General features: G+C 45.3%; 1 protein-coding gene across 4 annotated transcripts in view; it reads left to right on the plus strand.

Annotated features, from left to right (window-relative positions):
* The first annotated feature begins 9,289 nt into the window (after positions 1 to 9,289).
* The window catches only part of SLC36A1 (solute carrier family 36 member 1), a 45,288-nt gene continuing 39,952 nt past the window's right edge, over positions 9,290 to 14,625 (plus strand). Inside the window, exon 1 of one of the 4 annotated variants that reach the window (XM_054718063.1) lies at positions 9,290 to 9,431. Coding sequence is in view for 1 of the 4 variants with exons in the window: in XM_054718062.1 (XP_054574037.1) it covers positions 12,769 to 12,826 (58 nt within the window). In the remaining 3 variants the exon portion in view is untranslated. Of the gene's footprint in view, positions 9,432 to 10,769; positions 10,857 to 12,414; positions 12,588 to 12,682; positions 12,827 to 14,625 lie in introns of those variants that run through there. The other 3 variants (XM_054718064.1, XM_008152237.3, XM_054718062.1) reach the window with 3 other exon arrangements.

Raw genomic sequence — 14,625 nt, forward strand, 5'->3', positions numbered from 1 at the left:
GATAGGAATTTTTCAGCTCCATTGGGACCACCATAGTATTTGTGGTCCATCGCTGTCATTATGTGGTACATGACTCTATTTGTGGAATGAATGAATAAATGAATGAAGTCATTAATTGAAAGAGAGCATTTAACGAAATTCTGAACAGAGACAGAAAGATGGCTAGACACTTCATTTTTTAAATGAAAATTTTGTTTTATGATGATAGAAAATATTTATAGTTAAAAATTTAGAAAAACTAAAGGAACAAAGAGAAAATATAAAGAGAGCAAAATTATCTCTGGAGATTCTCTTTTTAGCAGTTTATGATAGTAACAACATAAAAAAATAGAAATAAGTCATTAAATGTCTGTCAATAAGGAGTTGGTAAATACATCATGGACAATGAGTCCATGACTTATCATTAAGCAAGAAAAAAAGTTACATGGCAGATTAATATCATAGTTTGAAACTAACTTATATGTGCATATTCAAATATTCATGAAAAAATGGAAAAACTATCACATAACTTTTAGTGGTATGTTTTTGCAGGAAGAGAGATCTATGGGGACTTTTAACTTGATAATGTCTATATTAGTTTGATTTTTTCTAAGAAATAGCTGTGCTGTTTTTGTATTCTGAAGGGAAAATAATCTATATATATATAAAAGCCTAAGCGACCGTTAAGACTGGTTGACTGAATGACTGGTTGACCGGTTGCTATGATGTGCACTGACCACTAGGGAGCAGACGCTCAATGCAGGAGCTGCCCCTGGTGGTCAGTGTGCTCCCAAAGCCAACCTCCCACGGCCGGCCAACCTCCTATGGTCCCTCCCTGCCGCTGGCTGGCCTGATCAGCCCCGATTGCCAGCCAGGCCGAGGGACCCCACCCGTGCATGAATACGTGCACCAGGCCTCTAGTCAACTATAAAGATTTAAAAATGAAGATACACACCTGTAGATTCATTTCAGAGAGGCAACTGCTGTTAACCTTTTAGAGTAGACATTATATTTGTATATACGTAAACTACTTGAGTTTCTTCCAGCATTAGGGTTTGAAGATCTACTGCTGAAAATACACACCTATTTATTGAGCAGTTACTTTAATAGTTGCAGAGAAACTTTTATAGCCTCAGTTAGCTCACAGACTAATTATAGAGAGGAAATATGCACATATAACAATACTCGAGGAAAACTGCGAATTGACTTGAGAAAGGAAAAACAAGGTGGTGATTCCACTGTGTATACCAGGGAACAATACCCAAGAAGATGAGCATTCAGGATGGGGGTGATTTGGATCGTTGGAGATGACAGAGTGGAGGGAGGAAATTGCGTGTGGGAAGAAGAGCGGAAGTAGAGGCTCAGTGCTGGGAAAGGACTGGATAGCTCTGAGAATGGGAGATGGCTCCAGATGGGTTGAAACACAGGACACATACGGAAGAGAAGTGGAACATTGGGCTGGAGGGTAGATGGAGGCCTGTCTACTGAGTCCTTTGAGCCAGAGTAAGGAGTTTAGAATGTACCTTGTTCAATAGGAAGATCTTGAAGATTCTCAAGTGGAAAAGGTGTGCTCAGTTTTCTCTGTTGCTCTGAAATGAGGACCTGGAGGTTCCAATGCAAAGGTTGGATTATTTGGGTTTTACTAACTTGGCTGCTTTGAAGGGAACTACTCGAGCTCAAGCTGGGCTATCTTTGCCATCTTGTATGTCTGTGCTAGTGCTCTGCCCTACCTGTTTACGGTTATTTGCCAGAAACATATGAAATGCACAGCAGAAGTCCAGCTGGCCCACAGTCAGGAAGAAAAACACCATGTACCTGGGCACTGGGAGAAGATTATTTGTTATAAAAAAAAAAAAAAAAAAGGAAGGAAGGCAGAGAGAAGATGGGCCCTCCCAATGTGCTGGTATTACTGGCTCCTGCCTCGCTTCTCTGACCTGGGTGCCTTTGCTACCTACAGCTGCAGGTAAGAGGCCTTGTGGCAGCCTCAGATCTCCTCCAGCTCCAGAAGGGACAGGAACACACTTGCAGGCTCATTACACCTATATCCAGGTATCTTTCCAGGCAGAACCTTTGTGTCCAGGTATTTATGGAGTCAAGAGGGCCTGCCTTGGCCTCCCTGTCTCTTTACCTGCTGCCCAATCTCATCTACTTAGAGAAGTAAGGCTCTGTCCACCTGCAAATTCCAACTGATTTTACTTGGACACTCAATACCCTGCTCAGAAATGGCTATCCCTTCCCCCATGGAATGAATCTGCCTCCACTCTTGACCCCCCAATCTATGCTCCACATAGCAGCCAGTGATCTTTTTTAAATTATTGCTTATACTAGAAGCCTGAAGCACGAAATTCGTGCAAGAGTAGGCCTTCCTTCCCCCGGCTGCTGGCACTGGCTTCCCTCTGGCCACCGGCAGGCACCCAGGACCTGGGCTTCCCTTGCAGCTCTGGCTTCGTCCGGAAGGTCGTCCTGAAGGACATCTGGTCTAATTAGCATATTATGCTTTTATTATTATAGATCATGCCCTTCCTCTGCTTAAAACCCGTAAGGAACTTTCCTCCGCTCTTGGAAAAACATTCTAAGCCATGATTTGGCTCCTGCTAGCTTTCAACTCTTTCCTTTTACATCTCCTCCTCTTCAACTCATTATGCTTCTCCAGTCTCTGGGGGACTCTGAGCTCTTCCACTTTGTGGCCTTTTGCTGATACCTTCCTTAATTAAGATAGTTCTCCCCACACCTCTTCAACTGGTTGGCTCTTACAGATCTTGGTTTAAACTTCATGTCCTCAGAGAGGTTTTCCCTGTCCCCCTGTAGCTCTTATCCTAATGCATAATTATGCATTTACTTCGTTGTTGTTTTTTTAAATATATTTTTATTGATTTCAGAGAGGAAGGGAGAGGGAGAGAGAGATAGAAACATCAATGATGAGAGAGTATCATTGATTGGCTGCCTCCTGCACGGCCCCTACTGGGGATTGAGCCCACAACCTGGGCATGTGACCTTGACTGGAATCGAACCCAGGCCGACGCTCTATCCACTGAGCTAAACCAGCTAGGGCCATTTACTTCTATTATTTATTTTCCATCTCCACTTCTAGCTTGTGAAACTCCATCAATGTAGGGATCATACCTATTTTATTTACCCCTATCTCCCTAGCACCTAGCATGGTGTCATTGTAGGTACTAAACTGATACTTGTCCAATGAGTGGGTGAGTGAATTAATAAGTGAATGGGACTCTGTTTTCTCAGTGAATGGACTGATCTTCTAGAAAGTACAGAATACATCTGACTTTGAGTCACCGCATGCAGACTGGCATCCCCTGATGTTCAGGGTCCTGAACCATTGCAGACTGGCCCAGGGCCTCCTTAGTCTGGACCCTTTTTGCTTACATGTACCTCCTAGCTTCTTGGTCCTGGCTGCTACAGCGCCTGGATTGTGAGGGTCTCCACCACCCATGTCCTACAGCTTGGTCCCAGCTTGCCATGGACCTATGCTCTTTCTGTTTAGGCAGGTCTACAATGAACAGTCAGTAGGGGTGAGTAAAGGAGTTTATAGTGTACTCCAAGTCACAGTTACAACAAAATGTGGCATCAAAATGAACTCCTTGCAAATTTTTTCCAGTAAAGGACATCTGTTGAATTGAGAATGACTTATTTCACACCGTGAGAGCAGTGGGAATATAGTCCCATTGTGTAATATTTTGACTTCCAACTACTACAGACTAGTGGACAGTGGGGTGAGGCTGGGGTGGGAGGGTTTGGGGATAGCTGGTGAAGAAAACAATACAGCTCAGGTGTCAGAATGTCTCCTGACCACTGAGAGAGGCGGCTCCAAACTCCAGCCACCAGAATCAGTTAACCCACACTCACAGTAACTAGGATTATCCTTTCCCAGGATAACTAGCAGTTGACCACATTTACACAACACTTTTACTCAGAGTTGTGGCTTTCAGCCTGTCATGACTCACTGTGCACTTTGGGGCAAGCTGCTCATCTTAAAGACTTAATTTCCCCATCTGCACTCTAGGGGGTGGATCTAGAAGCATCTAGCTCTGACTCAGTGATAGTCCACCTGGGCCCATGTGCAAGTCCTGAGTCTGGTCATTGCTAACTTCCTTTTATGATTAAAGAAAATTCTCTGGTTAAGCCCAGAAAATGTCTTTAAAAAAACACACACACAAACATATTAATTTGCTCCTAGTAGCTGCATTGCGTAACAATGCAGTTATTTCTTTAGGACAGTGTTTCTCAAACTTTCATATGCATCAGAATCATCTGGATAGCTTGTTAAAATACAGATGAAGACACTCCCCACCCGCTTCCCCCAGAGTTTCTAATTTAGTAGGACTGGGATGGGGCTGAAGAGCTTGCATTTCTAACAAGTTCCAAGGTGACACTGATGCAGTTGAACTGGAGACCAGCATTGAGAACAACTTTCTTAGGACATCCAAAAATACTGGTATTAATTAGGGTTGTATTTCCAGCAGGACAGATATCAACATTGGACCACAGCCTTCCTGGGACTTCATTGGGAGCCACCATCCTATCTCATTTCAGGCAAGGAGAGAACAAAGTAGCTCTCCTAGTGGGTGTGGTCCTGAAGCCAGGTGCAGGGCTGGCCTTCCATGCTGCATCACTGTATCCCCACAGTACATAACGGGCTTGTTGAGCCTTGGGAGAGAGCACAGGAAATTGGACTTTGTTGGGTTCAGAGGTATATTCTGGGGAGAGAGCAAGACAGGTCTTTCCCTACACAAGGCTGAGTAGAAAAATATGTTAGGAGCCCTGGCAGAAATAATGGGTGCCACTGTGCCTCATTTCCCTGAAGAACTCTGAAAACTCATTCACTAATTCATTTTAGATATTTAGTGAGTGACTACTGAATGTCAAGAGCTGTGCAAGGCACAGGGATCCATATCAGTGAATAAGATAAGTGTGTAAGCCCCTAAATCCCATTATGAAATATATTTATATCAGTGTGTAATCTCCTAAATCCCATTATGAAATATATTTCTGGCACTTTTTTTTTTTTTGGTCTAAAACACTTAAGTTTCATACCCTAAACGCTGACTGAGAGAAGGCAGGGATGTATAGGACAGGATGACCTCCACAGTGGTTTCCTACTCTCAGTTTCTATGACTGCATGATATTGTCCCACAGCAGAAAAAGTAGTCCACAAAAACTGAGTGTTTTTACTGGGAGAAGAGGGGGTGCTGGGAGGAGCAAGGGGTGGCCCAGCTACCATCTCACCCCCCTGCCCCCCTCCCCCGGCTGTGTCTCCAGGCCCTGGCTGGCTGGAGCAGGCGTGAGTTTGACAGGTCATAGTGGTTCTTCAAGATCCATTGTTCTTTCTTGTTCCCTTGGCACTGACACCAACTCTGGATTCAATTGTACTCAGGGTTCCAGAACAGGAGGCCTGACCTTATCTTGGGGGTGTTCTGGGGACAAATGATAAAGAACAAACATTTCCTCCTTTCGCTGCCTTGTGAGCTCTTAAGGGAAAAGCTACTCGTGAAATGGATAAAGTTGTGACAAAAAAACCATGGCTGCCAACAGCAGACCCAGACCCTGCCCTGCACAGGATCTGAGGAGAAATGCTGGATATAAATGCTGCCTGCATGAGTCTTAATACCCACACCTCTTTTAACCCTCTCAACAACTCTAAGCAATAGGGTTTATTCTCACTATTTTACCTGTGGCTCAGAGATGGGAGAGCTTTGCCCAAGGTCACCTATGGGAATAGCAAATTTGGGATGGGAATGAATATGTTTCTCTGGGGTCTTAACCACAGGTTGTCCCGAAAACCCAGAAGCTATTAAGTTCAACATTGCCTTTCCTCCTATAAAATGCTTGAATTTTCCTTACTACAGACAGCGTTCCAACACTTCTAGAGGTAAACCTCAAGCAGACTGGCCCTTAAACCTTTAAGGACAGATGATAGTCTACCTTCTAAAAAGAACTTTGGCCTTCTTTAGAACTTCTCCTTCAAGATTCGACCAAACTCATGCCTCCTTGTCCCCCAATCTTCCCTGGTGCAATTTGTGAGGTTGATAAAGAGGATTTCTCCTTTGTTCATTCTTTTGCAAACCTTACTGAGCTCCTTGTGCCCAGGCTCTGTGCTAAGTTTGGGAGGATACAGAAGTAAATGAGGCCTGGCCATTGACCTCAGGTTGCTCACAGTCTAGATTGTTCCACGCTAGAGTTAGTTGACCTTTTAATGAACAATTATTATATGCCAGGCATTGTTTTAAGGGCTTTGCATGGATTATCTCAATTGATTCCTTTTTTGAAATTAAAAAAAATATATTTTTTATTGATTTCAGAAAGGAAGAGAGTGAGATAGAAGCATCAATAATGAGAATCATTTATTGGCTGCCTTCTACATGCCCCCCACTGGGGATCGAGCCTGCAACCCAAGCATGTACCCTAACCCGTGTCCTCCTGGTTCATAGGTTAATACTCAACCACTGAGCCATACCAGCTGGGCTCAACTGATTCTTAACAACTGTTTGAGGTATGTGCTATTATTATCTCCATTTACAGAGGAGAGAATGGTAAATAAGACAGGTCCAGTAACTTGTCCCAGGTTACATAGCTAGAAAGTGACAAGAGCTGGGATTTGAGCTCAATTCTGACTCACTCTAAAACCAGTGCTCATTTCTACAATGTTCTACTGAACCAGGTTAATGTCAAACCTGGATTCTTTGATTTTGCTGGTGAAAGTTTGATCTACTTTCTTGAGTGGAGGCAGAAAATACTTTATGGATGTTCTTGCTAGCAACATCATTTCTCCAAGAACTAGCTCAGATGCCACCTCTAACACAAGCCTTCTCTCTTGTCACCATCTAGGAAAAACACCTTCCTCTTCTGAACCCTCTAGAACACCTAACTTCACTGGTGCCGTTCCTTATGGAATTTTAGTTATTTGTGTACATCTCTTCCTCCCTAGGCTGACCCTTGGAGGCCAGGACATAATGGTGCCTCGTGTTCATTGCTATGGCCTCACAATGTTCAGGTATTCGGTAATGGAATGAATGCACCCCTAAAGAGTTACACTTGAGATTCAAAGCAATATCTTCAGGGAGCATTATCTTTGCCACTAACACAACTTCCTACACCTCTCTTTGCCTGTCTGTCCAGAATGGAGGAGAGCCCAGATTTATCTCCTTGAGTTACTGGAAGGAAGAAGGAAAAAACTCCCACAACAGTGTCCAAGTACAAGATGTCAGGCCTAGGAGCTCTTGGGAGGAAAGGACATTTACAAGATCATACCAGCCTCTCCCAGGCAGCAGAAGCCCAAGTGGAGGAGTTGCTGGCTCTTCCTGGGGGCGTCTGGGCATTCCTTGGGGTGCACCATCCAGGGACTAGTAGCTAGTGGAGGTGCCCCAGCTCTAGGTAGGGAGATACCCCGCTCTTCAGCTCCATGCACGGATGAGGGGTTGGGAGTGACCATGGCTTTGGCAGGAACGTGAGCAGGAACGACTTTGGCACAAGGAGCTGCTAGACACAGATTGCAGCTTCTTGAGCCTTAATGGCTCAGGAGTAAAAATACAGTTCCACCTCCCTCACCCGGAGTGACACAAGCTCTGTTCCTTAAGAAGAATAAATGGCCAAAAACATGAATGGGTGGAAATATGGGCTTCTCCACCCACACAGACTCCTCACAGTTGCTCTAACCATCTGTTCTTCCCGCTCTTCCTTCTTGCCACAAATATTGATTGAGTACCCTTATGCTGGCACTCTGCTGGGTGCTGGGGACCCACTGGTGGCAGGCAGTGCAGCCCTGCCCTCCAGGAGCTTGACTGGAAGCCAAGAATATTATTCAAGAGTTTCCCAAACCTAAGTAAAAAAAAACTGTGATAATTGCTCTGAAGGAGAATGAAAAGAGGCTTGCGTGTGTATAGCAAAAGCAGTTACTCTTGTGAAGGGGGCCAGCAAAGGTTTTCCTCCAGGAAGAGGGAAGCTTCCTGAATGGCCATGTTTGCTTCACATTCTTGTCTAAATGTGGTTCCCTCTGAGGCCACTGCTTCCTCTGCAGACCTCTCATACCACTTGGCTAGAACCCTTGCTCCTTGTTGCTCTACTCCCTCCCCTCTAAAAGTGCTGGCTCCTTTGGCACCCTGTCTCTCTTTCCCTCCCTCCGCCATTTCACTATGATCATTGACGATGATTTCAGCCACCATAAATGAGTCATCTGTACTCCAGCCTCTTATACCCTTGATCACCTTTGCTTCCAAATAGTTTGTCCTCCACCCTACCTGAGTCACCCATTCCCACCAGCAAACCCTAGATCTTGTCATTACCCCAAATGGCAGCACCTTCGATCTCTATTTCATGCATCCCATTCTCCGGGTGGCTCATCAACTCCTACTGGTCCATCTCACATCTACTAGTTGGCCAACTCGAAGCAGAGGACCCAGTTAAACCAAGCCTGAACTCCTAACCCACAGGAACTGGGAGACAATAAATGCATGCCATTTTAAGCCATTAAGTTTGTAGCAATTTATTACACTGCAATATAAACCTAATATAATCACTCATCTTCTTTATATGGTGCCTAAAATGTTTTTTTCCACAACAGCATCTTATATTTTTGAAAACTCAGACACAATTTATTTACATATTAAATGGGTACCACGCTGTACCTTCATATGGAGAATTGTGACCACTAGGGTCTAAGGGAGGCCTCATAGGAGAACCCAAAGATTCTCACAGTTGTTACCAAGAGTGACCTTGATCAAAATCTTTGTCTCTCTGAGGCTCAGTTTCCCATGTGTAAAAGGAATGGGTTGCAGCAGATCATCTCAAAGAAACTCTGAAGTGTGAGATACAATGATTCTCTGGCTGACTCTCTTGTTCATATTAGTGCCAATCCTGCATTTTCACAACCCCAAGAGTGAGCACCTCCTTAAGTTTTTCACCTGAGTCTTTATCCTAGTCCAGGCCCTGGTGTGAATACATGTTTTGATTTTTCTTGGGTAAATACCTAGGAGTGGAATTGCTGGATCATAGATTATGATCTATATCATCTTCGGAAGGAGGAATGTAGCAGAAGCAGGGAAAAGAAGAACACGGTGCTAAAATATTTGAGAGATGAACTTCCTCTCCCGAGTCCTTTCCTCCTTCACGGGAGAGAAACTGAAGTCCACATTAGTAAGCGGCAGAGCTGGCCACAGCTCTTACCTCTAGATGCCTGCTTCAGGGCTTTTTCAGTGGCAACAGGAGCCCCTTCTCTCTTTAAAGCTCTCCCAGGCCCTTTGTTAGCATTGTGAGGTAACCCCAAGGGCTGCCTTCCCTACAGATGGCCTTTGTGGGTTTGCTCCAGATCTCATGAAGGGCCTGGATCCAGTTCTGGGAATATGCCTCATTCAATGGTGCATTCTTCTGCCTTCTTTCAGGGGATCTATGAGTTGGTCCTGTCTTGTGCCAAGTCTGAGAGCAAGGAAGCTGTTGGCTGAGTAAGCGGTTAAGGGAGGGTCTGGGGGTGGGGTGGAAGCTGTAACCAGATTCAAGGAGGACAGGGCTAAAACTTTCCAATCTACCATAAATCTATTTTCAGAAACTGATCACTTCTTGTCACCTTCACTGCCATCACTCTTATGTAAATCATCATAATCTTACCCTGGATTCCGGACTGCAACTGCCTCCCAGCTGGCCTCCCTGCCACTGCCTATGTCAACCCAAAAGTCCAGGTTACTAGTTTATCTTTATTAACCTGTCTGCTGAGAACAATTCTTTGTGTGGACTATAGGCAGGACTAGGGTGAGGCAAGCTAGGAAGCTTAGGTCACAAAATTTAAGGAGGCACCCACTCTCTTGTTCATATTAGTGCCAATCCTGCATTTTCACAACCCCAAGAGTGAGCACCTCCTTAAGTTTTTCACCTGAGTCTTTATCCTAGTCCAGGCCCTGGTGTGAATACCTGTTTTGATTTTTCTTGGGTAAATACCTAGGAGTGGAATTGCTGGATCATAGAATATGAGTGTAACTTTATAAAAGCAAAACAAAACACAACCTGTCAATTTTCCAAAGTGGTTGTATCATTGGTATCCTCCCAACATCAATGGATGAAACTTCCAATTGTTCCACATTTTCACCAACATGTGTGTTTCCGGTCGTTTCTTCTCTGTTGCCACAGATGGATTGCTTCCTGTAAATATGGCTCATCTGTGTGATTTTTCCTCCCCTGTCATCTGGTGTGGCTTCCCTGTTCCAAACCAGACTCAGGAGAGCTTTTGTTGCTAGTCTTGCTGAACTGTTCCCACACCCATTGTTGCAAATAAAAGGGATATAGCTGTGCAGTTCTGGTGAGCTCTTCACCTCAGGAAAAGTCTTTAACCGGTGATTTTCTGCGATCTGCCCCCATTGGCTTGCATCACTATTCTCTAGATTTCTTTCTCATTCTCCACAGCTTCTGTCTGATCTCAGGTGCTTCTATTGGCCTTACACATATTTTGGTATTCTATTTATCGCCTGACTTTGCTGAATATAGAATTTTCAGAGTTTTTTCCTTTTTGCTTTTGCACAGTTTCCAGGAGTAAAAGAGTAAAAATGCTTATGTATGTGTCCATTTTGAACTGGAAACCTTTATTTCTATTTTTGAGTAAGTAATGGGAGCAGAGGTGGAGATCTGTGTATTTGGGAACCACTATGGGGGAACCATAATTAGGACTGCATACTGACAAGGTTGGTAAGAATCCTAACAGCACCTGAAAATGCTGCAACTTTTTTTCCAGCTTCTCTCTAATAAGGGTGTGATGGTCAGATACATGAAAGAATCCTTATTTATAGTGCATGCATCCCAGAAAGAGATTAAAGAAGGCAAATTCCCACTTGCACCAGTAAGTCTATTTGTGTGGTTCTCAGAAGATCTGGCTTCTTTAGGTAAGACATTAGGAAGAGCCAAAGAATCAATGATATTCGAGGCCTGGGGAAGATGTAAAGGGTGCATTCATTGATTCGGCTCAGCAGTATTCCAAGAGTTACTCCTGGTACTGAGCAGTCAATTATCAGGTGAGTTCTTCCAAGGATGGGATAAACTCACTGGCCTTTACATTTTGATTTGAGCATGGATCTCCATTTGTTTTCTCTTTCCTTGGAAAGATGAACCAACCGGAGTAGATTTATTTTTTTTAAAAGTCAACTAGGTTTTAAACATATGTAAAGTAATATATGTTTATGAAATAATTTAAACAGTATAGACAGTGAAGAGTACAAGTCTTTAGCAAAACAATATATAGGTATTTCCATCAATACATAGTGGATGGTTTGGTGAACAATACTCACATGATAGTAAGTTTATCTTTGGAAAGAGTGAATTTGGGAGAAGGGGAATTTCCACTATTAATATACTTGCATAATCTAATGTTTCTAATAAGAATATATCAATATATTGCTTATATAATTTTGCTAGATACTTTAAAAGCCTATTGAATATAATTTATACAGGGTATCCCAAAAATGTATACAAACTTTGAATAATTATTAATTCCAATGGGTTAAATATGAAGAGAAAGAAACATCAGTTGAGCTATCAGCTGTAAAGTGTGTATACATTTTTGGGGGACACTATATATAATAAATTGCACATACTTAAAGTGTATAAATTGGATAAGTTTCAACATATATATTTACCTGTGAAACCACTACCACAATCAAGATAGTGAACATATTTCTTGCCTTGAAAGTTTTGTTATGCCCCTTTATAATCACTCTACTCTCCTGACCTCCCACTCATTGCCAAGCTACCACTGATGTGCTCTTTGACACCATAGATTATTTTAAATTTTCTAGAACGTTATATAAATGGAATGGTTTTTTTTCTTATTTCTCTCTGTCAGCATAATTATTTTCATATTTGTCTATTTTACAGCTGCTCCCATAGTTTTTTTTTGGCTCAATAGTTTCATAATTTTTAAAAGTAAAATCTGCGGAGGAAAAGGAGGAAAGAGAAGCACAGATAACACATAAACCTCAAACATACTGAAATGTTGCCATTCATTGAAAAATGTTGCTTAAAAATTTTAAATATATTAAAAAGATAACGTTGCCTTACCTCACAGTCCTATTTCCAGTAGCAACTACAAATGAGTTTGTGTCAACTTCTAAAAATATGGCCAGATGACTTTTTAAAAGATGTATTATCTCTTGATTATAAAAGCAATGTGTGCTCCTTGGGACGTGTTAAAGAAAATATAGCGAAAATAAAAACGACCTTTCACAAGCCCACACTCAGGGTACAGCGCGCTTAGACTGGGGACTCACTGCGCATGCTCCGAGCCCGCCCCGCTCCCGCCCCGCCCCCGCAGTTCCCTCTCGCAGTCCCAGCCCCAGGAGCGCGGTCTTGCCTGCAGTGGCAGCACTGGGTCGCCAGGGGGTGCTGCGCAGCCGCGCTCCGGAGCACCGCGAGAGGGGAGGAGCTGTGGCTCGCGGGAGTTTGTGACCGGGGCTTCGGGCTCAGGCGCCTGGATCACGTGACGAGGCCCGGAAGCGGCTGCCGGGCCGCCCAGGGGATGGCGAGACCTCCTCGCTGAGGTGGGGTGGGACGCACTTCACGGAGGCGGGAGCCCCGGCCGGAGCCGTGTCAGAACCGGAACCAGAGCCGGATCCCGAGCGGTGAGTCCGTGGGCTGACAGGCTGTGGATGGCGGCCAGGCAGTGCCTTCCTCAGGACCCACGTCGCCTTCCTCCGGGGCGCAGCGGATGCTCAGGGTCAGGCACCGACCGGCCTGGGATGCGGGTCCGAGCCTCCCGGGCTCCGGGCCGCAGCTGTGGTACCCGCGGGCACCCCTCCTGGGATGAGGCGACCTGGAGACTCCCCTGTCCCTCACGTGACCTGCCCGTCCCATTTGACAGGTGGGGACACTGAGGTGGGGAACATCACCTTGACGACCAGCCAGGGCTCTGACACGCATCCCGGAGGAGCCCGGCCGTGTCCCGCGAGTCACCCGCCCTCTGTGGGAGCCGCGCGGTGGGGACTGGCCGAGAGCGGGTCCGTGGGTCACAGAACCCCCAAACCGCAGGGACCTTGGAAATCATCTGGTGCATCCCCCCCCCGCCCCGCCCTGCCCCCTCCCTGGATGTCGGGGAAATCGAGGCCCAGGAGGGGGAGGGGCTGGCTTAAGGGCACCGCGGAGGTCGCAGCGCCGCGACTGGTGTCCGTCTCCCTGGGCTCCGACAGCTGTTCGCTTCCCACCGCCGCCGCCGCCAGCAGAAAACTTGTCGCGTGAAGGCACCCTTGCCCCGTCCCCTTCTCTCTGGTTCCTCTCCCCCTTCCGCTCTGCATCCTCCAGCAGCCCGTTGGATCGGCTCTGGGTGTGGCTCCCTGCCTAGTGTTCACGCTTTTTTCCTGCAAACTCATCATTCTGTAGGTTTGTTTCTTGCCGTCCTGCAGTTTTGTGTCAAGTCAAACCAAATTACAAAGCAAGCCTCGGAGGGAGGCGACTCCCAGCGGAGGCTGTGGAGAGCCCTGGCATTAACTTGAAGCACATAAAGATCGCTGCTGTGTGTGTGTGTGTGTGTGTGTGTGTGTGTGTGTGTGTGTGTGTTTTCCCTGTAGCTGGTCAGATTCGGGGGAATAGTGGTTATTTGGGGGGATGTTTTGCAGTTATGTGAGGCTTGCTGAAATAAGATAGCAACGCGGTGTAAGGGAAAGAACCGAGATTGGGGAACGGGGAGATCCTGTGCTAGCTCTGACACTTGCAAGCGGCCTCCCGTGGGTTTAGGTTTCCCAGGCTGTACAGGGATGGAGTTAAATCCCTAAGGGCCTCCTCTGCTGTGACATTCTCTGTTTTCTAATCAGAGAGCTTCCCTCGAGCCCCCTTCATCAGCATCTGCCTTGCAACAAGACTTAACCCAGTTGTCCAGGAAGCAGTTTCCCTATTTAACACTTCTTTCTCAGTGGCCATGAAATCCTTCTCCTCTTTCTTCCTATCTCTGTAGGATGGCCAAGCTAAATGATGACAGCAGAAAATGAGTTGGACTGTCTTTTTTTCTCTAAATATGATCCAGGCCCTCTTTGACTCTTGTCAAGAGTCTGGGCAACAGTAATCAACGTGTACATTTACAGCCCATTTTCTTTCTTCTTCTTTTTTTAATCCTCACCGAGGATATGTTTATTGATTTTAGAGAGAAAGGAAGGGAGAGAGAGAGAGAGGAACCTTGATATGAGAGAGAAACATCAATTGGTTGCCTCCCGTACACACCTCCACCGGGGATCAGATCCAAAACCTAGGTATGTGCGGGGACCAGCAATCGAACCTGCAACCTTTTGGTGTATGGGAAGAGAACCACCTGGCCAGGACTAGAATACATTTTCTTTAAAGATGTTCTTAAAGTCAGGAAGCAAGGGGACACAAAAGGCTTGGTCATTTGCTCTGTGCCCGAGACCCATTGCCTGGGACGAAGGCTGTAAGCAGCAGAGGCTGCTTTGATGATGGCATTAAGTTTTTCTCCCTTTGTTTTCCGATGATGCCATTTATAATTGCCTGCTCTTGGGTTCTTATTTTCCCTTGACTGTTCGTTCGGCCTCATCCTTGTGCTAACTTGGAAGTGCTCAGAGCTGTCCTTGTCTGTTTTAAAGGCAGTGTAAGGAGGTGGGTTCCATTTCTTTTGCAATAGTCCGGAGATTACAACGAGGACCAGTGGATGGAAGT

This window comes from Eptesicus fuscus, chromosome 6 (assembly GCF_027574615.1).
Source record: "Eptesicus fuscus isolate TK198812 chromosome 6, DD_ASM_mEF_20220401, whole genome shotgun sequence".
NCBI classification, from domain to species: domain Eukaryota; kingdom Metazoa; phylum Chordata; class Mammalia; order Chiroptera; family Vespertilionidae; genus Eptesicus; species Eptesicus fuscus.